The 27,721-nt window shown below is 40.3% G+C and overlaps 1 protein-coding gene across 1 annotated transcript; it reads left to right on the plus strand.

Annotated features, from left to right (window-relative positions):
* Positions 1-749: 749 nt before the first annotated feature.
* On the plus strand, positions 750-25,259 carry LOC103537124 (TCR gamma alternate reading frame protein). The gene is made up of 9 exons (XM_030444642.1): positions 750-853; positions 1,764-1,843; positions 4,819-5,115; positions 11,685-11,732; positions 11,853-12,173; positions 18,653-18,685; positions 22,032-22,322; positions 24,234-24,296; positions 24,989-25,259. The coding sequence occupies exons 1-9, from the start codon at positions 750-752 to the stop codon at positions 25,135-25,137; spliced, it is 1,386 nt and encodes a 461-aa protein (XP_030300502.1). The 3' UTR covers positions 25,138-25,259.
* The last annotated feature ends 2,462 nt before the right edge of the window (positions 25,260-27,721 follow it).

Raw genomic sequence — 27,721 nt, forward strand, 5'->3', positions numbered from 1 at the left:
CAAAATATCTGAAGACAGAGGAAGATCACCTGTGAGCAAACTAATAAATTCTGTGTTTGCAGCTCACCTCTCTGGTTTACAGTCTTTCATAAATAATGTAAAATGCATAAACTGAATGACACTTTTGTCCCTTTTCTCTTCTCTTCCTCCTCTCCCCACCTTGCTTCACCTCTCCAGATCTCAGGGCTGGGTGCATCTATCTCTGCCGCGAGAAGAGGGAGGGGAAGCTGTGGGGTATGGTCCTACTCAGATTGCATGACATTTGATCCCAGGATGCTCCGATGCCCTAATTCCAGAAAAATGTGAAATAAATCATAGTGATATCAAGCTCACACTTCAGGAAAATTTATTTTAGAGTCTTGCTGACACAGGGAAAAAGGCATCGGAAGAAAGTCACTGTGATGAGTAGTTAGATGAATAGATAGACTTGGGAAAGAGCAGTCACTGGCTTTAGGATCAGTTCACAAGGCTGTCCCCTCTTGCACACCCTTGTGCAGGCAGAGCATGAGCATATATTACAGCAGCCAGAAGTATCAAGGGAGCCTCCACTACAGTTTGCTGCTTGAAGAACAAAATGAGATTTTATTGTTTGCTTTTAACACAGATTTAAAAGATCTGTATTTTTTTTGTTTAAAACACTGGGGTGACAGTTGATGAAACACCACCTGATAAGCCAATCTCTAACTACATAACGTACTTAGTTTAATTAATTAAGCAAGGTCACATTTCTGAAAGCAGCTCAAAAGGACATGAAGGTGTTTTTCCAGCCAGCTGTAATCAGTGGTGACAGTGTTAGCTCTGATGTGCTCTCTGGTGGCAAGACCTTTGCTGCAGATAAAATGGCTGCAATGAAGTTGGTGCAAGTAAATCAGTGATGCAGTATAGCAGCCAGTTTGCTTCTGCTATGAAGCACTCTGGGGCTCTGCTCTAGCATTCTGGGGAATAAAGAAACCTTGTTTAATTAAGAAGAGGAATTTTAGGAAATTACAACGTCTCAGTCCAGGTTCAGAATTAGAGAATAGGAACTGGGCTGTGGTTTTAGACACAGTATCTCTCTAAACATGTGGATGTGTGATGATATGGTCACTTTTCAAAGATTCTACTCTTACTTCTTCCCCTTTGTCATTTCAGCTCTGTTGCTATCTTTGTGTATACCGTGTCTCCGGCACTATTTCAAACACCTGTGTGTTATTCTTGCATGGACATCTTCAGTCTGACCTGTTTAATTAGCACAGAAGCATCGTATTGGGAAGATTGCAGCTCCTTCTAAATGAGGATTGTCACAAATGACAGGAAGACCTCATAATTAACACTTATTTGGCAAAGCTGAAATCATCCCAGAGGGAATTGTGCTGCTTATTCAAATGCTTAATAGAAGTTAAAGGCAACTGTAGTGAAAGAAACTGTAGTGAAAGTACCACTCTGTGTATACACAAGATTTCTGTCCAGCCATGGGCACTAAATGCAACGCAGAGAACAAGCAAGCAAGATGCAACCATCAGAAGCTCCAGGAGTCACTGAGAACCACATCTGCTAAAGAGGGTCAAAAGTCCTATACATCCTCAGCCTGACATCAGAGGAGTAAACAGGCTGGGGACTCTTGGTGCTGTAGGAGCAGAGGCTTTGATATAAGCCAAGCTAACCCCAGGTGACTGATTGTGCCTTTCTACTTGCCTAGACACACTGCTTGCAGTAAAAGGTATAATTGGACCAAGAACATCAAAACAGTGGTAAATTGTATACTTGAATTACTATGTTTCCAGGTTATATGCTACAAAGGAGAAGGTGAACGCATTACAGAATTCCTGTATTTCAGATAGTTCATGTAATTATGCAAAAGAAGGTAAAATTCTCAATTTTTAAAATTTATTTAAACACTTTCAGCTCCAACAGAAGGAAGAATCTGTCAGTGAATGAAAAAAAACCCAACCATATAGTCTCAGGGAATAAGCTCTGCAGGTTTAGACAAAACTGCCAAATTAGGAGGTTATACAAAATTGTCTCTCAGTGGCCAAAATCTGACAGACTCTGTACTTTGCATGATGCTGCCACATCCAGCATCCTGTAGAGATATAAATGAAAGTGGAAGTTGTCTATAGTCTTCTGCAGGGATCCAGAACACCGTATTTTAAGCCTATTAGGTCTGTGTTTTTCAGGAGAAGCTTGAAGTATCTCCTAGCCTAAGACAGAACATTGCACTTCCGTGCAGTTAAAAAATGGCATGAAAATAAAAGTGCCCGATGCATAACTGTTTTGCTTTAAAATTTCAGAGTATTACAGGAATTTTCAGTATCCATCCATGCCTATGGATGCTGTAGAGCAACCACACAGCTGCTCAAAAAGGTCTTCCGAGGGTTCTGCTCCTTTATATCCAGCAGAGGGTGGTAGATGCTTGAAATTGCATGTACCTGTCATTTGGGTTAATCTTCAGGTATCAGTTTGTTTCCTTAATACCTCTGAATATAATAATAATAACAAAATAATAAAATAAAAATAAAATAATAATAATAATAATAACAATAATAATAATAATAATACCTGAAGCTGGCTCATACTTGGAGACACACAGGGCAAATTCAGTGCAATTAAAAAAGCAAAAGCAGTTTTATGTATGCAGTAGCTGCCTACTTTAACCTCCAGGCAAATGGAGACAGAAAAGTACATTATCAAGTTGTACCCTAAGTCATTACAGCAACCAAAGGTTAAATCTGCACCAAGTAAGAAGTTACTGAGCTGATGTAATTCAAGGAGACAATGTGGGTTTAAGAGGAAAAAATAATTTTATACGTACCTCTGCTTAAAATAATTCTATGATATACCTGTGTTTCAATAAATAGTTAAATTATTAGCTATGGGAGAAACATTTTAAAACAAAAAAAGTCTTGATTTTCTAGTTCTTTTACACTACTTTGACCTTGTAAAGCCCATTTCCCTCAATTTTTTTACGTCTCCTCCTGCCTCTGTCTTTTTCTGTTCAACCTATCCACTGTTTGTCCTGGCTTTACTGGGGTGACTGAAAACCCTGCTCTACTTGTGATTTTTAGGTGGTAGTGTGGCACTGCTTGATTTCCAGCCAAAACAGCACTGATAAGTGAATGTCTGCAGCCCTTTAAGGTTGGAGTGCTCAAAAGCAGCAACCCAGTCAGATCTCAGCTGCCTGACCGTGGCTCTTGAGGCTCAAAAATGCTGCACTGAAATGCCTCTCTCTGAAATGGAGTCCTCAAAACAGTAGAGAGAGGACATATGTAAGGATGGCACCAGTAAGTAAAATATTCCACCATTTTTCTATACTGCCTGCTCAGTTTTGGTCTGCAAAATAGCGCATAAATTTATAGTATTTCTACCCTTTGTTTATGCCCTCTTCTGAGAGGTCTGGGGGGTGGAAATGGTACTTCCAGGGAGTATGAGGTGAAGGTTTCTGGCTAGATCTGAGTGATGCAGAATTTCTGGACAAATGGTGCTGCCTATCCCATGACCGCTTCTCCTGCCCTGACTTGTTTCTGGAATAAGGAGGAGACCACACATGGTTCTCATCATTTTCACAGGGTTTCTTCTCCAAGATGTACGTGAGTTGAAGCTGTGGATGAATGTCAGTAGTAGGCTATGCACAGGTCCAGTACTGCAGTGCTGGGGGTCAGAAGCAAATGGAATGCAGGGATCTCTTTGTATGCTCTGTGTCTGCCTCTCAGGAAATGCAAGGCACAGTCTTATGCTTTGAAGACTCTTTCACTCTTCTATTTACCAAATGGGAATTACTCTGACATTTTGTTTAGGGTTTTCCCCCCCATGTCAAATACTAAACATTTTTTAAAACTCCCTTTCAGTGGAAAGAGGCACCCCCCACACACACATTCACAGGCTTTCACGCCATGGTGTGGTGACATGACTGTGAATCCCTTCTCAGCCCTGGTGTGAGTCCATGTCCCCTCTTTTCACTGTCAAAGCTTGAAACTAAAAGAACGTAGATTTAGACTAGATTTTAGGAAGACATTTTTTACAGTGAGTATAGTGAAACACTGGAACATGTTACCCAGAGAGGTGGTAGATGTCCTATCCTTGGAAACATTTGTGTTTCTTTGTGTAATAGCCAACACTTGGAGATGCCACCCTGAGCTGTGGTGTCTCATCTTACCTCTGACAAGAAGCAACCACAAGTGCAGCAATGCTACTTCTGAGCTCCCAAATGGCTGCTATGTATTTTCCTTACCTTTGGCATTCAGCCTGTGTTCTGGACAGTAATTTGAGACGCTTCAAATTCATTAAGCTCCAATTACTTTTTTGCTTTTCCTTCCTGTTACTGGTAGTGGACTGAGGAAAAGTGTCTGATGCCAGGCATTGTATAGCAGCCTTCCACTTGTCTAAAAGCCCAAGTAACTTTGCTTTAGACTACAAAATTACTTCCTAAACGAGTTAAAGAAATTTTGTTTGTATGAGTAAGAAAGAGAGAGAGAAGGTGAGTTTGTGATGCTTGTGCAAAAGCTATGATCAGGCTATAAATATTCATCAGGGTTCAGTCAGGCTGCTTTATCTCAGCATCGCCTGCCTGTTACCAGAAGAACCTCTCTTGATAATGCCCCAGCGAGTCATTTCCTTTCCTCAGCTGCAGCCCTAGGTCTCTGCCAGGAGAGCTACCGCCTTCCTGATGGAGGCAGAGGCCACAAAGAGCCCTCAGGATGCTGCTGCTCCTGGTCTTGGTCCTGGCTGCATCCTGGTTCTGTAGGTTCCCCTTGTCACCAGTGCATGGGGCAGTGGCAGGAGACACCCTGCATGTGTGAAAAAACACTTTAGAGACTTTAGTTTTTTTCTCTTTCTTTCTAGATGGACAATCACTAGTGCTTCTGAAGCAGAGCCAAGTATCCATTACCAGAGGGCAGACTAAAACTGCATGGATTGAATGTGAAGTCGAGGGTGCACAGGACTTCCAGCCTCTGTACATACACTGGTACCGACACTTGCCCCCAGGAGGTCCTGAGGTGATTCTGCACTTCAGCCGAGGGACGGTTTCTTATCATGACAATTCCTACAGGGGCAAGTACTCTTCTTCAAAGAAAGGTAGAAACATCTTTACTTTCTCCATCAATGACATCAATTCCAGTGATGAAGGTACCTACTACTGTTGCCAACTTTGGAGACCTACAGAATAAATAGAACACAAGAAGCCTGTACAGAAAACTGTCTGTGCCCAGAGTGACAGGGTATTAGCTAAATGCACAAAACCACAACTTCACCCTCTAAAACATACTGACAGGTTTATGCTGAGTATGTAAGTAATGACAAAGAGAACAAAGAAAATAGCAAGGAAGAGCAGTGCACTACAACTCAGCTGATACAATGCTCTGTGCTGGGGAACAGGAGCGCTCTTGTGGGTAATGACAGCTGAATTATACAGTAACACAGATCATCTTCAATGGATATAGATACTTTCCCAAGTACAGTCTGAGATAGCAAAGCTAAAACAAGTAACAGTGAAGGAGTATAGGAGGAGGATATTTGCTCTAAAGATCTAAACTGGGAGAGTTCAAATCCAGGTCATGTTAGATGTAGTGGTAATACTTATCACGGGGTCACTACCATCAAAATGGTTATAATGGTGACACTTCTAACACTGACACCACTTAGGACACCTTGTTATAAGCAAGGATCTATTACACCTGGGAACTCCTGAAAAGACTGACCCGAGAAAGGATTGGGAAGACTGATCACAAGCCTAAAGCAAGGAACATAGGAAATAGTGACACAGCACTGCTCAGCCAGACAGCTGGGAACAGAGCCACAGTCAGTTTTCAGTTATCTATCAATGGTTTGCGCAACCTGTGTCCATGTGTTTCATGCAAGTCAAGCATGTAATTTCCTCTCCTCAATGGCAATCCATGCTCTAGTAGAGGGTCATTATCCCAATGCTCACAGGACCAGCCATCTCCTCTAGAAATATCAACACAGCAGATCTTGCAAAAGAGCCTCCAGCTGTATTTTTCCTATTTGGTGCTACAATGCCATCACTTGCAAGCAGCACATGCCCATAAAAGCTTTCTGCTGCTGAAACCAGACCAGAGGAGCTAGAATGTTGTCCCAGAAAGACATCTTGAAGACAAACCACTTCTGGAGTGGAGGGATAAGGCTGACCAGACACTTCAGAGCTATTCAAAGTAGGAGTTAAAGGTGATAGTTCGCTATGACTTACGTTACCTTTGTGTAACAAAGCAGGTATGGTCGAGGAAAGGATGGTGAAATATGCTTTTAGGACAGCCTTGGGGTGTCTGAGGAGAGGAGAACATCCTTGGGAATGGTCGGATTGAACAACTGGAGTTTCAACATGTGTGCTTGGCAGGTAGGTCTGAGAGGAATGTGGCAAAAGAAGAAATTGTAGTGTTTCAGACTGAGTATTTTAACTCCTTTCTACACTGTTACTCATGTGGTTTACCTTGTCAGTAAATTTAATCATCTTGGTGGCTGCACATTGAAGAACAACCATTGGATGTGATGAATGAGTCATTTTTTCCTCCCAGGTGTTGGACTCTTTCTCTGCCTGAAGGGCTCTATAATATCTCTGTCTCTGTTTATTTCATTTCCAGGCTAAAACTCTCACAGGGAACATGTTGCTGCTTCCAGTCCTTCTTGCAACTTCACTGTGGTCCTATAAGCCCTTTCAGCTTCCTTTCCCATGTGCAAAGAACACAATCCTGACTTCCAGCTCCAGCGGTGTCATTCTTCTTCTTTCCCTTCCAGGTGGAGATGTACAATCAGTGCCAGAACAAATCCCAAAGCTGCAGAGGAAGGTGAGGGGCAGCTCTGCCAGCATGGTGTGCCAAATAGGAGCTGAAGCCACTGTGCACTGGTACAGGCAGCTTCCCAGAAAGCCACCAAAGAGAATCCTGTACATGTGGGGAGAGTCACTTGTTTTTTATGACAGCACAAACAGCAGCAGATTTCAAGCTCAGAAGCACCCTTCTAGTACGTTCTACACTCTTACGATACAAAATTTAACCTCAAGGGATTCTGGCACTTACTACTGTGCCTTTTGGCTTTCTATAAGACACACAGGCTTAGATGATCAAAGATAAGCTGTACAAAAAGGTGCTTTGCACTCTGAACTGCAAGTTCTGAAGCCTGCCAAAAATGCAGGCACTTCCTTATTTCAACCCTCCCTGATGACTGCCTGCAGCAGGATAGGGAAAGCAACAATTTATCACGACAGCTGTTAAATAGATGCTGTCTACAATGGGTATATCATTTGGGTACTCACACATACCTAATGTCGAGAAACTGGAGAGTCTGGTCACTTCAGGGAAAATGTAGGGAACTGGGACCTTAAGATGAAGACTTGATGGCACTGACAGCATTCACCTGACAGGGTGTGTGTGACCAAATGTGAGCTGTAAATTTCTCTTCATGTGAATCTTTGGATGGAAGGGAGAAACATGTCTGTACCTGCCTTTCCCCTTCTCCCTGCAGTGCTTTCTATAGTAAAAAAGACATCAATATAAAGGGAGAGAACAACAGATGACCTTATACACTCTCCTTTATATTTTTTATTTTATCTTCCTTTGCACTTCAGGCACTACACATTCCTACAACAGTGCAAAATACCTTGTTTTATTGTCAGTTTCTCACCTGACATGTCCAGGACAGAACTGAAAACCTCAGCCATTGTCTATGCCCCTGGTAAGCAGAGGCTGTCAGGTCCTTTGAATTAAGTGTACTTCATTTCACAAATCGAGTTCTAAGATCAAAGCCTATTTTTACCAGCTTGTATTTGCCTGACAGTTATGTCAGAAAATTGAAATAGTGTCGTGACTCCTTGGTCCTGTATTAGGACAGAGTGTACACTATCTCATGACATATTCCTCCAATATGTCTGGAACATCAAAACTGAGCACAAACACCTCCAGAGTGGTGGTTCTCCAGTTCCACAGGCTCTAAAATATTGAGGATTCCTCACAACTAATATAGATTTTTGGAATAAGTTGATAGCAACGTCCTAACCCAGGTGACTGAGCAGCCAACAAGGAAGGCTACCCTGCTGGATATGCTTATAAACTGATAGATAAACAAAGGAGAACTTACTGAAGGTCAGGCACACCCTTGCCTATAGTGACCATGAGCTGGGGGAGTCCAAGCTACTGAGAGAAATAAGCAAAGCAAAATTCACAACCCTGGACTTCACAAGGGCAGACAACTTTTTTCAGAGATCTGTTTGGAAGAATCCCATTGGATATAACCCTGGAAAGAAGAGGTGTCCAGGAGAGCTGGTAGATATTCAAGAGTCTCCTACAAGCTCAATAAAGGCCCGACCCGAGTAGCAGGTAAAGCAGAGGCTGCAGGAGGTCTTCATGAATTAGCAAAGAGCTCCTAACTGAACTTGGGCATAAAAAATGAAGTGTACAAGAAGTGGAAGCAAGTGACCCCGGAGGAGTATGGAGCTGTTGTTTGATCCCATAGGGGTGGGTTTAGGAAAGCAACAGCTCAGCTGGAGTTACATTTCACAAAGCATATAAAGGGGAACAAGAAATTATTCTGCAAGTACATCATCAACAAAAGACTAGGGAAAGCTCCTAGATAGGGATGGGAAACTGCTGATAAGTGACATGGTAAAAGCCACTTTCTTTGCCTCAGTATTCACCTGTAAGACTGGCCTTCAGGAATCTCAGACTCCTGAGACTGGAAGGAAAGTCTGGTGCAGGGAAGATGTACCCTTCTTGGAGGAGGATCAGATTAGTGAGCACTTAAACTGAACATATGCAAACCTGCGGTACCTAATGAGATATACCCACTAGTGCTAAGGCACTCTCACTTTTAAAGATCACAGCAATCAGTATGGGTTCCTGAAAACTAGGAGAAAGCAAATGTCACTCCTCTGTTTTAGAAAGGCAATACACGATACAGATTCAATGGATGGACCAATTGTTGGATAAGAAACTGGCTGAGTGGTTGCACCCAAAGAGTTGTGATCAGTGGCTCAGTGTCCAAATGGAGATGTGTGAAGAGTGGTGTTCCTCAAGGGTCGGTTCTCAGACCAGCTTAACATCTTTGTTGCCTACATAAACAGTGGAATCAAATGCAACCTCAGCAGATTTGCTGATGACACCAAACTGTGTGATGAAGTCAACATGCTAGAGGGAAGGGGTGCCATCCAGAGGCAACCTTGACAGGCTTGTTAAGGGGACTCGTGCAAACTACATCAAGTTTAACAAGGCCAAGTGCAAGGTTCTGGACCTGGATCAAGGGAATCCCATGCATGAATACAGGTTGGGAGGAGAGAGGGACTAGGAAGGCACAAAAAGAAGGACTTGGAAGTGAACCAGAAGCTCAACATGAGCCATCAATGTGCACTTGCAGCCCAGAAAGCCAACTGGGTCCTGAGCTGCACCAAAAGAAGCACAGACAGCAGGTTGAGGGAGGTGATTGTCCCCGTCTGCTCTTGTGAGACTGTGTACTGTGTTCAGTTTTAGAGTCCCCCGCATAAGAAGGACATAGAGATACTGAAACATGTCCAGAGGAGAGCAAAAAAAAATTAGCAGAGAGCTTCACCTCCCCTGTGAAGACAGGCTAAAGAAGTTGGGGTTGTTCAGCCTGGAGAAAAAGAGGCTCCAACATGACCTTACAGCAACTTTTGCAATATCTGAAGGGAGCCTACAAGAAAGCTGAGGCTGGGCTTTTTACATGGGTGTGTAGCAAGAGGACAAGGGGAAATAGTTTAAAACTTGGAAAAGGGGAGATTTAGGCTAAACATTAGGAATAAATTCTTTCCTATGAGGCTGGTGAGACACTAGAACAGGTTATCCATGGAAGCTGTGACTGCCCCCTCCCTGGAAGTGTTCAAGGCCAGGTTGGATGTGGCTTCGAGCAACCTGGTCTAGTGGAACATGTCCCTGCCCATGCAGGGGGCTTGGAACTAAATGATCTTTAAGGTCCCTTCCAACCCAAACCATTCTATGAAGTAGGAAGACCCAGGGAACTACAAGCAGTTAGCTCCATCTCAAACCCCTGGAAATGTGATGGTACAACTGATCCTGGAAATCATTTCCAGAGACAAGAAGGTGAAAAAAGGTAATGAGGAGTAGTCATCATGGGTTTACAAAGGGGAAGCTTTTTAGATAGCTTTAATAATGAAGATATCTGCAAGGAAGATGTTGGCCATTTCATCACTGCCAAGTCTATTTGGTAATAATTTGGAACTGGAAAGGTATTTTGTTAAAAAATACTCTGGCCAACTGCATGTGTCCTCTTTGCATTGACACCATAAGTTTGATTTGTAAATATGTCTACTAGGAGATTCACTGTGTTAGAAAGCTATAGTATAAAACCTAGACAGTGCCAGAAGTGCCTGTAATTGAAATATTTACTTGTCTGAGACCCAGTCACTTATCACATTCCTTTCCTCTTAATTTGGGATAGGGCCTGACAGATTTCTGCTTTCTGATCAGAAGAAAAGCAATGTATTGCTGCTGTTTTATACATGTCCTGGTAGTATTGGGCAGCAGGAGCTTGATTTCATGTGTTCAACATATAATTGCCGACACAGTTTTCACTCTGAGCAACTATAGTTGCCTACACAGGAGACCATCATAGGATGCTGCTGGGATGGTGACCTTTTCCTTGTACTACTCTCCCTTCACCGTAAAGTCTATTTCATAATCCTGTCTTCGTCATCACTTGTTGTGCCTCCTGGTCCTTAGGTTACTTCTCATTCTGCTCCTGCTCAAGGTGGCCTGACAGTAAATTAAAACTTTACCATGGTTATTTATTGGGAAGAGAGGGACTCTTCCCAGTGCCACCACACAGAGGCAGATGTGTCCCTGCCTGCCTTTCCCTGGAGCCCAGCATTCACAGGAACTTTTCACAGCTGTTTGGCAGCACATGCTGGTTTTGCCCAATTGCCAACAGGAGGGAGCCAAAGGAGCTCATCTCCCTTTCACCCAGCAAGCTGCACCTGGGTTCACTGGCCAGAGGGGAGGGCCCCATGGCACCAGCCCTTCTCATTGAAATGCTCCTCTGTGGTGGCTGTTGAGAGCAGCCCTTAGCAGGCTAAATTTTATTTTCCAGCCTTCCTTTCCAAGAAGAGCTTGCATCACAGCTGAACTTCGAAACCAAAATCCTGTGGCTGTGCTTTTCCTGCCACACTCAAAACCAAAGCAGAGGCACACCCCTGGGGTGCAAGTGCCCCAGCTGCTGCTGGCTGATGGCCTCCAGCTGCTCTGGTGCAGGGCAGCACCAACATGAGGCACCACAGGCACTTCGGCAAGATGCAGGTGAGTGACTAAGCTGAAGCAGCAAAAGAAGCTCCCTTTCAGAACTGAATGCCTTTTCTTGGCTCTCTGCTTCTCCATGCACTCATTTCTCACTGGGGTGACTTCTGGGACGAAACCTTCAAGCCCTGATACATAGCTGGAGCCGGTCTCTCTTGCAACACTTTCCCAGTGACTCTGGCTCATTTTTTCAAGCTTGGATTTGCCAGTGGTTCTCCTATTGACCAGAAAAGTAGGTGGGACTACAAACTCCTAAACAATTTTAGTACTTGCCATCACGTAGCTAGTTTTTTGCAGAGACACCCTGTCTTTTGTGCACAGAAGACCTGGCCCTGAAAACTGCTAAAGAGAGCCACCTCCTCCTCCCACACAACACTGTCCCCATCTGGAGTCCCCTTCACCCTCCCCTGAGTCACAACTTCAGCAGAGGGTGACGAGCCAACATGCTGTTGCTGGCAGTGCTTGTGACCACAGCCACTTGGTCTTGTAAGTCCTTCCTTATTTTCTTACCTTTCCTCACAGACATCCATGGCTGTGCTAACAGTCATCTTCCCGAATCTCTGGACTCCTGCTAATGGAATCATTCCTCCTCTTTTCCTTTCCTAGTTGGACTTGCACAAGAAATTCCTTTGCAGAGCCCTATGTCCATCACCAAGTTCAGAGGAAGTGCACGGATGACATGTGAAATTCAAAGATTGGAAGCAGTATTTGATGAAGCAGTGATACACTGGTATCAACAGAAGGAGGGTAAAGCTCCAGAGAGGATACTGTTCTTTGTATCAGGGAAACCTTCAGTTGAAAGTGGCTTTCAATTCAATAGGTACATGGTTGAAAATGTTTCTGCCCAGAAACGGTGTGTTTTGACAATAAAAGAGGTAATTCCAGATGATACTGCTACCTACTACTGTGCCTACTGGGATTCTCACGGTGATAAAAACTGAAATAACACCAGGGCAAAAAGAAACCCAAACCCTTTCTTAACATCTAAACCACAAAGTTGTAACTTGTGCCACTCTCGCTGTCTTCCTACTCCATCTAGGATGAGCTGCTGCCAAAACTTTTTCTGCCATCCAAAAAGAACAGCTGATTGCACAACTGTCCTTTTCAAAGTCTGAGTCATCATTAACATTCTGATCTTCAAACACACATCTACTATTTTAAGGGCAAAGCACATATTCACTGACTTAACAATTATCAATACTGGAAACTCAGCTGCTCCTTTGGTGTTCTTTGCATAACCATGGTAGAAACCTGGTGGTCCTTGAAAGGAGAAAATATTGCATTGTTCCCCAGCTAGGAAAGAGAAGGCAGTAGACGAAAGGCAACACAATGAAGAAATTGATGGTGGGAATGATATGCTTGCCACTGCCTAGTACATCTGGGAAAAAATTCCCCAGTATTGTGTCCCCGCTTTTCATGTAAACAACCCATAAGTCCCTAGATATATTGATCAGATACTGCAAAATCCCACACAGACCCATTTAAATCAGAGATTCAGTCTAGTCTGCCACAGCTGATGATGCGATGCTTACAACCATCCCCTTCTTTTGTTTCATGTTGCAGTGAATTATTATTTAGCCCTGGGCACAGCAAGTGTTTCAAAGAAGAGTGTGAGAGGAACAACTTTTGTTTGTGGCTTTAGCCCAGATATGTGCTGGCTCATCAGTTTTTCTTTTCTTGACAAAGGGTGTCTTTATTCATGGGATCTCATAGCTTCCAAATAGCTTCCTCTTAGTTCAGTGAATTGTCCTTAATTTCTGTTGTTTTCTGCCATCTGCGTGCAGTGCCCTGCTGCATCCATCACCAATGCACATGCAGTGCTGCAGTCAACATTGCTGCTTTTCTCAGGGACCTTTCCCTTGTGGTCCTGTCACGGTGTCAGAAAGCAGACTGCATCTTCATTGCAGCCTGTGGCATCACTGTGCCCACTTTATGATAGCAGCATAGGTGTGGACCATTAAAAGCTCCATCTCCAGTGGTTTCACCACCTCTTGCACATTCTAGGTGTTTCACAGGAGACCAGCACTTTCCAAGCTTCACAAAAGCCATCCATTGCCTGTCCATGGAGCAAAGCTTTGTGCAGGATTTCCTCTGGCTTGACACCAGTGTTACCAGTTGCCAGCCAAGGAAGTCCCCTCCTCCTCCAGGGCTGATTGCCTTCTCCTCTCTCAACAGCAGTAGTGTGGCAAGAAAACATACTGCTGCTGGCAACACTTGTGGCCACAGCCACTTGGTCTTGTAAGTCCTTCCTTGTTTTCTTACTTTTCCTCACAGGCACCCATGGCTCTTTTAACAGGCATCTTCCCAAATCCCTGAATTTTTGAATTCCAGCTGATGACAGTATTTCTCTTCTTTTCTTTATTTTTTTTTTTCTTAGATGGATTTGCACAAGAAACTCTCATGCAGAGCCCTCTGTCCATCACTAAGTTTAAAGGAAGTGTATGCCTGGAATGTCACTTTAAAGACTTCCCTGAAAATTTGGATGGCACCATCATACACTAGTATCAACAGAAGGCAGATAAAGCTCCAGAGAGGATATTTTATTTTGCAGGGGAAAAAGTAGTAGATGAGGGCTTCCAAGCATACAGCTGTATGGCTGAAAATGTTTCTAGAGAGAAACTGTGTATTCTTACAATCAACAATGTCATTCCAGACAACACTGCGCCTACTACTGTGCCTACTGGTATATTCATCATGGTAGGAACTTGGGAGAGCACCTAAACAAATACTCCCTCAGCATCTCAACCAGGAACAACTTGAAAGATCACAAGTCACAGCCCCTGGTGTGAATGACCTGCAGCAGCTTGGCCTCATGCAGGCTCTGTAGAAGTATGACACACTCAGCACTGACTGATAACTTGGAAGCATCAGCTGCCAAAAGCCAGAGATTGCAACTGAGCAAGTGCAAAATGCAAAAGAGATCATAAAGGTCCAAAACCTATCTCATGCTCTTCATTACACCTTCTCCTACCTCTCTCTCAAACATGTCAGCCAACTGGTTGTGAGGATTTATTAAATGGAAAGGGACAATTTTTCATTTTATTATTCCTGAAAATAGGTCAACATGTTGCACTGGAGCTCTTCAAAGCCTTAGGCCTCACAAAGAAAAATAAACAGAGAGCTTTAGGCTGAAGGTTTGTAAAATTTTGTGCAAAGGAAGCAGAGTATTCTTTTCACTTAAAAGTTAGCAACTGCCACAGGAAGAAGATTTTCTATTTATTCCTCCTCATATCTGGAGGTGGGCTTTAAAAGGCCCTAAGTTTTTTGTGCTGTTGTGTGGTATTTTTTTTAGCTATATCTGTCCCTTTGCCCATCTTCTTGCTTATCACTGTTTATCATCGTAGTGAATTCATGAGAATCACAAAAACATTCTGGACACAGAGTTACCAAAGCTATTACCAAAGAAGAGAGCTTTTCATATTTAAGAACTATCTTTCATATTTATGTCTCATATTCAATACACCCCTCCTAGCTACTGCCTTAAAGTGCATACCCACCCTCACGCTTAGAAAAATTAATCCACAGAGGTTTTTGTCTACCATCAAGCCTCTCCTTCTTATTATCCTTTACTGTGGTACCCTGATACTCTCCTCGTTGGTTCATTGAAGTGTTAGTAAAAAATATGAGCCTGGTGACACAAGTTTCAAATATGCATTAGGTCTCCAAATGGCTACAGTAAGAAATGCAAAACGTTTCTTTTCATAGAGGTGGTCCAGTCTAAGTTGATTGTGAAGGGAAATTGCCTGGAATGTAATAAGCTTGTCCTCTTCCTACTTACAAGACCAGATCACCCAGGGGAGTTAGAGAAGCTGTCTGCAACACATAGTGTTTCCCTTTTTTTCCTCTAATGACTAATGAGACCTCACAGCTGCACACTGCTGTGGCCATAATCCAAAACTGCAGGTGAGATGGTGGTGGTCTCCTTTGCTGTGCATCTCAGGGCATGGCAGAAAAGCAGTGGTCATCACCATTTGCTGTCTGTATCACTCCTGCTATTGCTTTGTGGTTGCAACTGTGATGTTTCTGCCCAGGAGCCTCCAGAGTAAACAGTTGCTTTTGTTACACCCACTTCAAGTGAAAGACCCTTACTCTCAGTCTAGTCCCTCCGTCCAGCCACAAATGCTAATTTCTTAATGTGGTTTTGCTGTCTGGGTGCCACGTGGGATCCCAGAAGCACTCAGTTTCCTTTAAAGGGCAAACTAAGAACAGAGGCTTTTGACTGACAGTAGTGGTGATCCCTCTGATACTATCTTGGGCTGCTTTGTAAGAAACCCATGTGCAAAGGAACAGCCTCCTTCTTCCACCAGTTAGTATATGAAAAGACACCAGTGAGCTGCTGCTGCAGAGTCTGGAGTGATTACAGGAGATACATAAGCAGGTACTGGGGGAAGAAAAAGGAAGCTGCAGCACTCGGACACCTTCAGGATGCTTATGGTGCAGGCTCTCCCTCTTTTCCCTCTGCTGAATTGTATTAAGGCAACTTAATACAAGGTACTACTTAACAAGGTAGTACTTGATGTCACTTAACTGCAGATGAGAGAAGGTGTTCTCCTTTGGAAAGAGCAGGATCGTTGTTACCTGGAGGTATGTAGTTTTTTAACATGCACAACCCTGTGCACTTCTTTGTGTGTCTAAAATTAAAGAGGAACCATCACCTAATTCTTAGGCATTAAGCAGAAGAGCTAGGTAAAAAAAAATTAGCAATGCTTTAGGAAAGAGATTTGCTCTGAAGGGCATTAGATACCAGCTAAACAACCAGGTGCAATTCTGAAATTCCTGACATTCTCACAGAAGTCAAGGACCAGGCCTTCACTCACAAGTCTCCTGGGGCTTTCTGGGGAAAAAAAATGGGATTTTCTTCAGCAATGGCATAGCAAGAGAGCACGTTAGCTTATTGCAAAGTGAAAACACAGTGTGTGGGACAGCTGGATCAAATACTTTGGCACGGGAACAAAGCTAATTGTCTCTGGTAAGTACTACTGTTATTGATCTGATTTTCACAGATTCATCTAGGTTCTCAGATAATTAAGAAAAAGATTGTAGAAAAATTTTTTACCTGACAAACCATCCTTTATCTATGTGCATGGTACCCCAGATGGGCAATAAATGTGAATGGAGTGATTGCCTCTAGATAAATACTGTGATAGGGGAACAGAGAAATGATTAGAAGTGAAAATGTAAATAATGGAGTGGATTAACTCTTCTTCTGGGGAAGAAAAATGAACTGCCTCAAAGTTTACTCTCAGAACAGTAAGTAAGAAATGTTTCTTATTCATAGAGGTGGTCCAGTCTAAGTTGATTGTGAAGGGAAATTGCCTGGAATGTAATAAATTTTTAGTTCCAGGCCCTATGAAAAATAACTGGATTACTTTTACATTTACATTACCCTTAACTGTAATGAAGCTATGAGATTAATAGATGAATGCTGTTTTCAGTGGGAAGCATATAGTAATGCCTCCAGAATGTTGCTCAGAAAGTACATGCTATTACTAAGTTCATTATAATTAAGTCAAGTTGTAAAAAGCAAAGGAGAATTCCAGAGAAAGTAAAAAAATGTTATTCCTCTGGCCAGAAATGTTCTCTGATGCAATTCGCAATTAAACTCTGCCTGTTTAGAGGCAGCTGCTTTTGCCAAAAAGATAACAGCATAATCACTCACCAAAGGCATGAACTTATTTATGGACATCAGTAAGTTTTGTTTAGAATATGGACTTTGCATTTAAAATACAGGCTTCAAAATATTATTTGGATGAAATTCCAGTTCAGTTTTTTCCACAGAGTAAGTAATTTGCAAGGCAGGACATTAAAGGGAAAAAAATAGCTCACCTTCATATTTAATGCAAGAAATAACTAGGCAAATTCCTTAATTTCCTTTGGGAATCATAATGTAACCACACTTCTTTTTAAAACAGAAAAAAAAGAGTTTACTTAAGAGAAAATGTAGCAGGCCAGAGGAGCCATATTTTTGTTCAGGAAATCCCGGAGTTGAAGAATTAGAAATCAACAATAAAATAAGCATGGCATTGCTTTCTTCTTAGAAGGTGTTTTTCAAACCCTGAACATTTTACACACTGCAAAAATGGAACAATTTCTAAAGGTAGTACTCTAGTCAATGTTTAAAATTCAGCTATTTCACTGGGCCACATTTATCACTATCCTCTAAAGCAGAGAGACTTTTTCTGTAGCCTATGCAACAAAGGCACAGTGTAGGAGATATTGCTAAGCATTATCAGATCATGGGATGGAAATGCCAAAATACTTGGAAGTGGAACTAAGCTTATTGTTTCAACTAAGTATGAAGTGTAAAACTAAAGTAACACTGAAATGCTTTTCATTGCAGTTAGATAGTGGCTACATGCAGTATTCTGATACTTAGCTCTTTCTATTTTTAACCACCTGAATGCTTTGCAGGATTCTGCTTTTATAGAGCATTTACATTTGTAAAATGCTACAAAATTGTTTTGTATTTATATATGAAATGAGGGAAACACAACAGCTTTTGCAGTACAGATGCTTAAGTAGCCCCAGTATTATTTTATTTTAAAAAGATGAATTTAAATATGGCAAAGATAACATTAGTACAAATAAAAGATGCTTTTGTCATTAAATATGCATCCCTAACCATTCTGCTATTTTTAATTCATTGTAAAATAAAACTGACAAATTTTGGGGCTACTCAAATTCTTTGAAAAGCAAAACCTTTTCACTTAGGACTATGTCTGACTATACCAAATGAAAGAAGTTATCTGAGATATGCCCAGAACTCTAAAGATGCACATAGTTGAAAAGCTACTCTGTCTTCCTAGCTTTTGCAGAAACTGCTTATTATCACTTATTACTATTGTTAAGGAAAAATGCCAAACTCAAAATCTTTTGACATACTTATCAAAATTCTTGTGCTTCAAGTAAACATCAGATGCTTTCCTGCATTTATTTGACCACCTGAAAACAGTGTATCTGGTAAGTGGGAGGTTCAATTCCAATTCATGCTACTGCCAACAAAAATACTGGTTGGGGGTTTCTGCTCCTCAGATCTCCTCAGCCTAAGGTTCACAAATTATAGGTCTGATTTTAGGGGGTGTTTAAGGACCAAATTGCTTGGCCAATATCTGATCAAGCAGATCTGCTGCTGGTGCTGTCTCTCTCCAGAAAGCAGAGACGGAGACAAGGTGCTCCAGCTAACAACATATACATGTCCAGTTAATAACATACATTCCCTCAAAAATCTCCAGATCTTTTTTTTTTTTTTTTTTTTAGTTTTGGCAATTGCTCCTTTTTTACTTTTCTAGGGTCTAAAATCTTATTATGCAGAAAATCTGGTTTTCCTTAAAGAATACTATTTAGCCATATAAAGATAAAAGAGCTGCACTGTTATTGCAAAGATTTCATTCATGTGGTTAGTATAGTGTTTGGCTCCGGTACAAAACTCATTGTGTCAGGTAAGTTACATGTGATTTTCCATACAATAAGCTATAGGAGCTTAGGGTTATCATATAGACAAGGGTCATAGAGTTCCATAGGGCACTCAGCCCACTTAGAGCCTCAGTCAGTACCATCCATGTGGGGGATTCCCCTGCCCACCTTCTCATTCCTATAGTAAGCCTTGTGTTTGTAGCGTTTAGGAGCACAAACATTTCTGAAAGGGAGCTATTTTGAGCTATATTTTATCATACTCCTCCGTGGAAATGTGGTGGAAAATAGCCTGTAGTAGTTTCCAGAGTCCTTGTACATTCCTCCATCTCTACTGAAGGAATAAGCACAGAATTAAAAGCTTCTTAATTAAGCATAAAGAAAACCTCTTTCCAATAAAGGTACCAAGAACAAAATGCCACAACCACTTCTAAAGTCCTTTTTTTAACTAGGTTCTTAAAAATGAAATAACTTTTTCCTATTTATTTTAGTCATGTACACAGCACTTTGGCAGTAGAAATAAACTACTACCTCCAAATGCTTGTCTTAATGCTTATTAATATGTATACAAAGAAGTGATCCATTTTGCCTTTCCTGTAGAGTCATTTGTTTTAATGGAGTGGAGGACAAAAATCTTTTTCCCAGTAGATATTCTCTACGTGCCATAATTCTGGAGTAAAACACTACACAAACACAAGGCAGAGGTACTATTGCTACCAAATGTTTTAAGACTGGTTAAATACATAAACTTCTTTCTATTAGCATATCAAGCATGATTTACATCAGAAAGACTAAGTGAAACAGAACGAGAGTTCAATGCATGTCAGAATGAGGGTGTTGTTTTTAGTGAAAATCCTTAATTAATCAGGTAGTTGTCATGCTTGTCACATTCAGTTTAAAATAAATTATTTTCTATCATTTTACTTCTGTAGGATTTTCTCTTTTTGCGGTCCAAGGCTTCTGACCAATTAATAAAATGAAAGGGCTGTGTTTACTATCTCCATAAGATCAAGCATTTCAGCATAGCTTGTCTGTTCAAAGGTGACTATTCAACAGCAGTTCAGGAAGTTACTCCTAATGAAAAGAAACTGAGGAAACCAGGAGTTGGGATAAGTGACGGGAATTAATTTAGCAATAAGGGTCAGAGTTTGAGCAGCATCTTTTCCTAGATCTATACTGGAAGAATCACAAAGAGCTAAAGTCCCATGAGCTTTAAATGAACATGATTTTGTTCTTTTTTTTCCTTTTTAATTAAGTCCTGACCAAAGCAAAGTCACTTGAGACTTAAAATAATGCAAGTAACAAAAAGGCTGGGAATTGAGAGACTGGTTTCACATTTGCCTTGGTGAAATAGATGATTTTTTCAGAAGCCTACAGAAGAATGGGAATATTAATAGTGGGAATATTAAGCTGCCCGTATGTATCTTTCCAGGGAATTTAGGCACTTAAAAGGTTGCAAAAGGGAAGCTGAGACTGAACCAGCCTCTCCAAATCCATTTTTTTTTTTTCTTTTAGCACAGGAGTGGCTTGCTCAGCCAGTGATAAGCTGCTTTCCCTCAGCCATCTCTTCTGCTGCAGCTTGGTCTCCCTGGCAGCCCATAAGCATATCACTAACTTATTTGGAAATTATTAAAAAAAATCCCAAACACTAACATTTCTAGAAAATAATTTCCTGGAAGAAATTATGGCAGCAATGTTTGATTTCTTGAAATGATATCTCTTAAATATTAAGGTATCCAACTTGTTTTCATCATATGTACTGAAGTTCAGTATTTTAAACGGCTGAAATTATTTTTTGTAAGTATGTTTCATAAAATATGTTTCATAAAATCAGGTTAACATTGCATTTTATTTATACATTGCCTAAAGTTGGATTAAACAGATGTTTAAAGCCCTTTTAAATCAAAATGGCAAAGATTACTGTGTGAACAAGTTTGCATTATTATTTCTTGTAACAGGGAGAACTGTAAAGCCCTCAAACAAACCCCAGTATACTTGAAAACCTAAACAAGTGTTAGGCAGAATGATGGAGCTGTAAGGCATAAATAAGGGAAGATGAGGCAACTCAAAAGAAATCCATGGAATGAAAGCCTTTTACCATGATTAATGTTAATAGGCACATTTTCGAATGGCCTTAATAAAAATATCAAGGATATCAAGAAACAGTATCTAATTCTTTTAAGCCATGTTCTCTAAAGGGTTTCAGTGTTCCATAATGGTCCCAGTTACTGGAAGGTGTTATGGCACCAAGCCTGTCAGAGTTCTGTAGGCAATATTTTCATGTAGCGTTTTTTGCATAAACATTATGAAGAAATATTAAATTCCTCTTACCAAATAAATGAACAAAACTCAGGAACTGTTACTATTATTTCCTAATCTTCAAAGACTTGTGAAGATAAATACACTTTCTGAGAGCAGCATTGCATGAATATGGGCTCTCACGTAGTCTCCTGAAGTTTCTAACTCAGTATCATGGCAGATGATGAGTATCTTCAACAATATTTCACCTTCCTAAGGTCTCTCAAAAACAGTTTTTCAAATATTTGTAGTAAATTTCTAATGTTTTAAATTAACAGTCTTAAAGTTATTTTTCTAAAAAAGAACTCAAGACATCTTTTTTTAGGTACTTTTTGATCTACTCTGGTATAAAAGTATCAGAAAGTAGATCTAGTCCCTCTTCCTCTATCAGATATGCTGCTTGACACGAAGTATGAACAAAGTAGTCTACATGTTAGTGTTCACTAAAGAATTTAGGACTTAAATAATGTTTTTCCATGCACATGGCGCAGTATCAAAGCTTAGACCTAATATTCTCTAGTCATTGAAATACTCTGTATTATGTAAAAAAAAAAAATTTGAATATTTGAACGAGTCTTGTCTTCTGATTTTGAGCTTGATTTTCTGTACCATACTCACAAAAGCTTTTACTAATTTTGGTTCTCTATAAAATAATGAATTTTAAAATAAGATTGAAAGTAATATTTTCTATTTGCAGACATTCTAAATATTATTGTAACTATTTGTGTCTGAAAATTAAAACTTGCCATTTGGGTTCATCGAAATAATATTTCATATAAAGTGTGTTTGAATGCCAGGTTCATTCAGCTCATCCAAAAACTTGTTTTTACTTCAAGGACGGAAATAGCTGTAATTCATCCACCCTGTTACTTAAAATTCCTTTCATACACAAGATATTTATATTCCCATCCTAAGTAATTCATAACAAATCAGAGAGTTAAAACATTTGTTAGTAAGATATTTAGGTTGCTGTTCTTCAAAGTTTTATTTTGTGACTGCGTATTTATTTGGTGTACACTATTATCTTCTAACTCTCTATTTTGTTTGTTGTTTTTTTTCCTTCAATAACCAATCCAGACAAAGGAAATTCTCCACCAGCAAACTCTGAGATTATGCAGAACGAACACAAAAATCAGTTAACGTATGTTTGCCTTATTGAGAAATTCTATCCAGAAGTTATTCGTGTGACATGGACTGATGGAGAAAAAGAGATAACAGAAAACGTAGTAAAAGGAGACCCTTGGAAGTCTGCAAATGAAGATGAATATTCCATCAGCAGCTGGTTAACTGTACCAGCAGAGAACAAAGACAAGAACTATTATTGCACCTATGAGCATGAAAACCAACAGCAGGCACTGCCAACACAAGGTATGCACCACACTTTTAAAATTTAATTATATGAATTACTAAGAAATTTTTTTTTGCAATAAAATTATAGAAATAATGCTTTCTATTTCTGTTCCTGAAAGCACCTGCTCCTTGGCACAGCAATACCCAAAATGCACATCCAGAGAAACTATTGTTTTTTCAATGAAAATAATCAACCCTGTGCTATGCTCCTCAAGTGAATGTCCCTTTGTAATAGAAAGGAGCAGTTCTTAAACTTCATCAGGCATAAAACAGCGTAGCTCCAAAAGGTCTTCACTGAGCCCTCTTGGTTACTTTCCATCCTATAGAAGTTTCTGAGAACAGTATTACCTCTCTGTCAACTTCAGTTTACTGGTGCAAGTCCCTCTGACACCCCCTGACATTAGTCACAGCTATGAAAAGCTAAAGAGTTGAAAACTGATTTGATTGAGGATGTAGAATACAGTTTAAATGTATTACTTACTCATAGTCCAGCAATAGTGAGGTAATAGCCACATATGAAAAGAAGAGATTTCATTAATTGCAGAATGACAGATTATGCCAAGCAAAATCATAGAATCATAGAATAGAATCATAGAATTGGCTGGGTTGGAAGGGACCTCAGAGATCATCAAGTCCAACCCTTTTACCACCATTGTGGTTGCTAGACTATGGCACTGAGTGCCACATCCAGTCTCTTTTTAAATATCTCTAGGGATGGAGAATCCACTACGTCCCTGGGCAGCCCATTCCAATGCTTGATCACCCTCTCCATAAAGAAATTCTTTCTAATATCCAACCTAAACTTCCCCTGGCACAACTTAAGACCATGCCCTCTTGTCTTGTTGAAAGTCGTCTGGCAAAAGAGACCAACGTCCACCCGGTTACAACCTCCTTTCAGGTAGTTGTAGAGAGTGATGAGGTCTCCCCTGAGCCTCCTCTTCTCCAGGCTGAACAGCCCCAGCTCTCTCAGCCTCTCCTCATAGGGTCTGTGGTTGAGTCCCTTCACCAGCCTGGTTGCCCTCCTTTGGACCTGCTCCAGGACCTCAATATCCTTCCTGAACTGGGGGGCCCAGAACTGGACACAGTACTCGAGGTGTGGTACTATGAAAAATCTGAAAGACTGGAATTTTAAAGAAAAAAGTAACCTATAATCAATGCAAATTGTTTAAACCCTGGTAATATCTTTAAGAAAGGCTGCTTATATTGGTTTAGATTAATCTTTTCTCATTGCCTGCTTTGGTTCAACTTATTATCTATGTATGTTACTTGAGTGAGTGCAGGGCAAATGAGTAAATAACAGTTACATTTCAACCATTTGCTGTTTCAAGCAGAAAAGGGGTTAATTTTAAAGAACAAACCACCACCAAAATAGCAAATTCCCAACACAGGAACCTTAGATCATACTCTCCTCAAGTTTACTCTTCAGTGTTGGGAAACCACGAGGTAACAGACTAATTAAAGTCTCCCCTGATATACGTTATCCTGGGTTTTTAGTAGCAGTAAGTTGTAAGGGCAGACTCCACCTATTTCAGTGACAAGATCAGGTGATCAAGTTGACCAGTTCCAAATAAAGGAGATGCTGCCAAGGAACAGCCTAAGGGACACATCCCTGAAAGAGCAGAGGCAAACCTCCCATCTGGGGCAACAAATACCCAGTCACAGAATCACAGAATAGTTATGGTTGGAAAGGACCCCTGAGATCATTTCTCTACAAGCATTCATGCCCTTCTAATTCTCTCTGCAAACGAATCCGACCTGTGAACATCTTCTCTGAAGACAGATATTAAACACTGTGGGTTTTTTTTTGTTTCAAAATAACTTCCCATTTCACTGTTGCTGAAGTGCCTTTTTTTCCTCCTATAACACAATTTATGGTTGTTGAAATTAAAGAAAAGTCTAATTGGGACACTTCAACTCTCTTTCTATCAGCTGCTACAGAAACACCTTCTCAGCAAGAGGACTGCAGCACTGGTTTTAATAGAGGTAATAAAAATGGATTAAAATGTGGGAAAGTAATGCATGTGATGCAAGATGTATTCTTACATAGGCTAAGAACATCATGAAAGTTACCTCTCTAAATAGCATATAAGGTATCTTTTAAGTGTGGGGTCTGGCACTTTAAAATGCTCCAGTACTGCTCTGAATTGACAGTTGCCTCCTGTTGAAAATTACAAAGAGCTCCCTTAGCTTTATTAGGAGCTTTACTACAGGTGCTGTTCAGGCTACTAGATTACCAGCCTGCATTAAGTGCCACTGTTTAAAATATCTAAGTAGTAAAATTCTCAGTTTTCCAGCTGATATTCTACCAGCCTAGTAATTGTCTAGTACTTCAGCCAAAGAAATTTACTTTTAGCTTGAGTGGCAATTTAACAAATTGTGACAACTTATGGTGAAAAAACCCAATACAAAAGCATTCAAACAAACGCAGTGCTACCCATAATCAGTGCTGGAAACACCGTAACATTGTTCTTGCCTTTGGAGGGAATAACAGCCCAGCAGCAATGAGGGGCAGCTTACTGCTAAGAAACCTGTTTAGTCTGGAACGTATTAGCTGTGCAAACTCACTCAAAGGACAGCCATACTGTGTCCACAAGAATCACTGTAATTGCAGCAGTAAATAGACTACACAGTCCCAGATCTATCCATCTTTTAAGAGGTTGTACAATATAGACACTAAACAAAACTTATGTTTGTTACAGATCACTTAGTGCACAGGACAGCGTACCTAGTGTATATCATCATTCTTCTGAAGAGCTCCATGTACTATCTTATTGTACTCTTCTTCATCTACAGAATGTGGGCTTCAACCAAGAACCAAGGAAAGAAAACATAAGTGCTGGTTTAAGAAGGATTTACAAAATAATTTTCAATTTCCTTTGCTATCTACTTACCTATTCCCTTGCTCTCAGTGTTAGATGTAAAAACAAAACAAAAAGAAAACAATCCCAAAATATTTTTCTGGTAGTAGTGCACAGGGCTTGTTTCACTTTACTGCTGGTGTTTCTGTATCAGTCTGATTTCCTAACTTTACTAAGTATTCACCTGAGGTGAGCAACAGGAGTAAGGTTACATACCTTCGATTTTAATCTGAAGTCCATGTTGCAAAATGAGGAAGGTACTCACATTAAAAGTAGTTATGAATGCAGAAGTTTAGAGAAGTAGAGGGGATATTGACATATAAAGCACAGATGCATTTTGTCATTGTGCTGTGGACTCAATTAGAAGCATTCCTGTGCTGTAAATTCACAGATTTTTTGTTCATTTTTACTTTCAATTATTTGTTGCAACTCCCATGTACCCACCAAATCAGGACTTAAATATTCTAAAGTGATGTGTGCTTTAAGAGTCAATTAAACACCATTTTTTTAAAAAGTGGCCATAAAATTTATTAATTAGGAAGTTATCATCTTGTTTATAGATATATTTTAAGTTGAGCAAAACTTTTAATCTGAAGCTTTGCTAGAGAAAGTGTTTTTACAATAGAGGAAAAATTCTCAGATGTTGGACTTCAAAGTCATTATCTCCAAGTTCCATAAATCAGTTGCTTTCAAATTTAGTGGAAAAATCAGAAGTAGGTATATCAGGGTAAAGCTTTGGTCAGTTTCAGGAAAAACACTGTCATAAGTTTGGAGTTAAGTGCCTGCAGCATTTACATTCACTGTATCTTTAATGATGTAAAGGGCAACAAAAGCCATGTGCATTTTCAAGGCCTATGTTTGTCCTCCAGGATTTCCACAGCATGTACCAAGATGGCTAGAAAAAATGATACATTTCTCTGTGCATATTAATTCCTCAGGAAATCAATGATCCTCAAAACCACCAGTTTTCTGCATTTTAACATATTCAACGGACCACTTCTACACAGAACAATTTAAGCTATCTCATTACATCTTTCCTGATGAAGAGCTAAGCCAAACCAAAGGGAAATTAAATGCTGTTACAACAGGACTGCCTTCTGGGACTCATGCTTTGGCAAGGGAAGGAGAACATGAGTCAGGCTCAGTTCTAACAATAGCTGTTTTATTAATAGCATGTCTTACAAGCAATTTATAATCTGCATGTTGAAGGCAATACAACTAAATACTGCTTTCAATGTCATCTTACTCTTCAGTGTGAAGAAAGATGTAATCCCTAGTCTTTAGTCAAACTCTCTTTGAAAAACAATTGATATCTCATGCTATTATTTGTTAATGCTTGGTTCCTAGGAAAGTGAAATAAAATAGCTACAAAGGTATTTTTGGAATGCAGTTACTGTAGATTTCAGTAGAATCATAGATACTACTGTCCTGCTCCCCCTACCTTTATCTCTGCTACAGATAAATGCTTGATTGCACTAATGAGCAAAGATCTCTGTCAAGAAGATGATCCACAAATCCAATTGTCATTTCTCATCCATGAAACTGAAAGATACTGTACATGCAATGCAGGAAAACAGAGACAACACAGCTTTTTAGTGAAAAATCTCTGTATACGTGGAACCCTTAGCCATGCTGAACATAAGGATCACCTCACAGTTTCTGGGGTTTCTCAAACACATGGTTGTAGGTTTTACTTCTGTAACAGCTTCACATCCCTGAAGTTAGTTTATACAGACATATACTGTTCAAACTAAGTTTTAATTTTTTATTTATTTAGCCCAAACAAGAGGACAAGTTTTTTTTTAAGGCATCTGGGTGCTGGGGCATTTGTCTGCAAGAAAGTTTGGTTATTTAGTGGAAAAACCCTGTAAACTGAACCAGTCACAACTGGTTCAGAGGGGGTGGGCTATGATGAGAATGGGTGATAAGCCAGGGCCAGTTAGACCACAGCCATCCTGTCTTTTACCACAGTATACTTCTAAACCATTTCCCTCTAATGGAAATCTAAAGTGATAAAAACCACACGCCTAAGTTACATGTAAATAACAAAGCAAAACACACCATTTCCTGTGTATGTTGGTCTAAATGCATGCTTGTGATATGTACGTGAATGGGCTATTGCTACCCCAAAAACACGGGTGCTGCAGGATGTTTGCTGGACTTCCAGTCTTATTTATCATGAGTGCATATCAGTGTTAGATGTTACCTAGAAAGCCTGGACTTCTGTTGTCAGGACTTGAAAGGCTTGTCTTCTCAAGCAGATATCTCCATACAAGAGTTTTTCAGTGATTTCAAGCTTTTACAAGCATTACAAACTGAATTACAGGTACTCTACTCCTGTTAGAGAGTTGCAGTACTATAAAAATTGTTACAGACAAACTGGTGTATCCAAGGAAAAGAATGGGATCAACTTTTTCCAGGTAAGCACAAAGGAGGAATGAGCGCGGATGAATTTATTTATAGAAAGAGATTTGCAATGTATTCTTTATCTTAGAACAATTTAGATGGATAAACAATTGCTAGAACAATTTTGTGTCTTATGCTGTACAACAACTTACA

The sequence above is a fragment of the Calypte anna genome, chromosome 2, assembly GCF_003957555.1.
Source record: "Calypte anna isolate BGI_N300 chromosome 2, bCalAnn1_v1.p, whole genome shotgun sequence".
Lineage (NCBI taxonomy): Eukaryota > Metazoa > Chordata > Aves > Apodiformes > Trochilidae > Calypte > Calypte anna.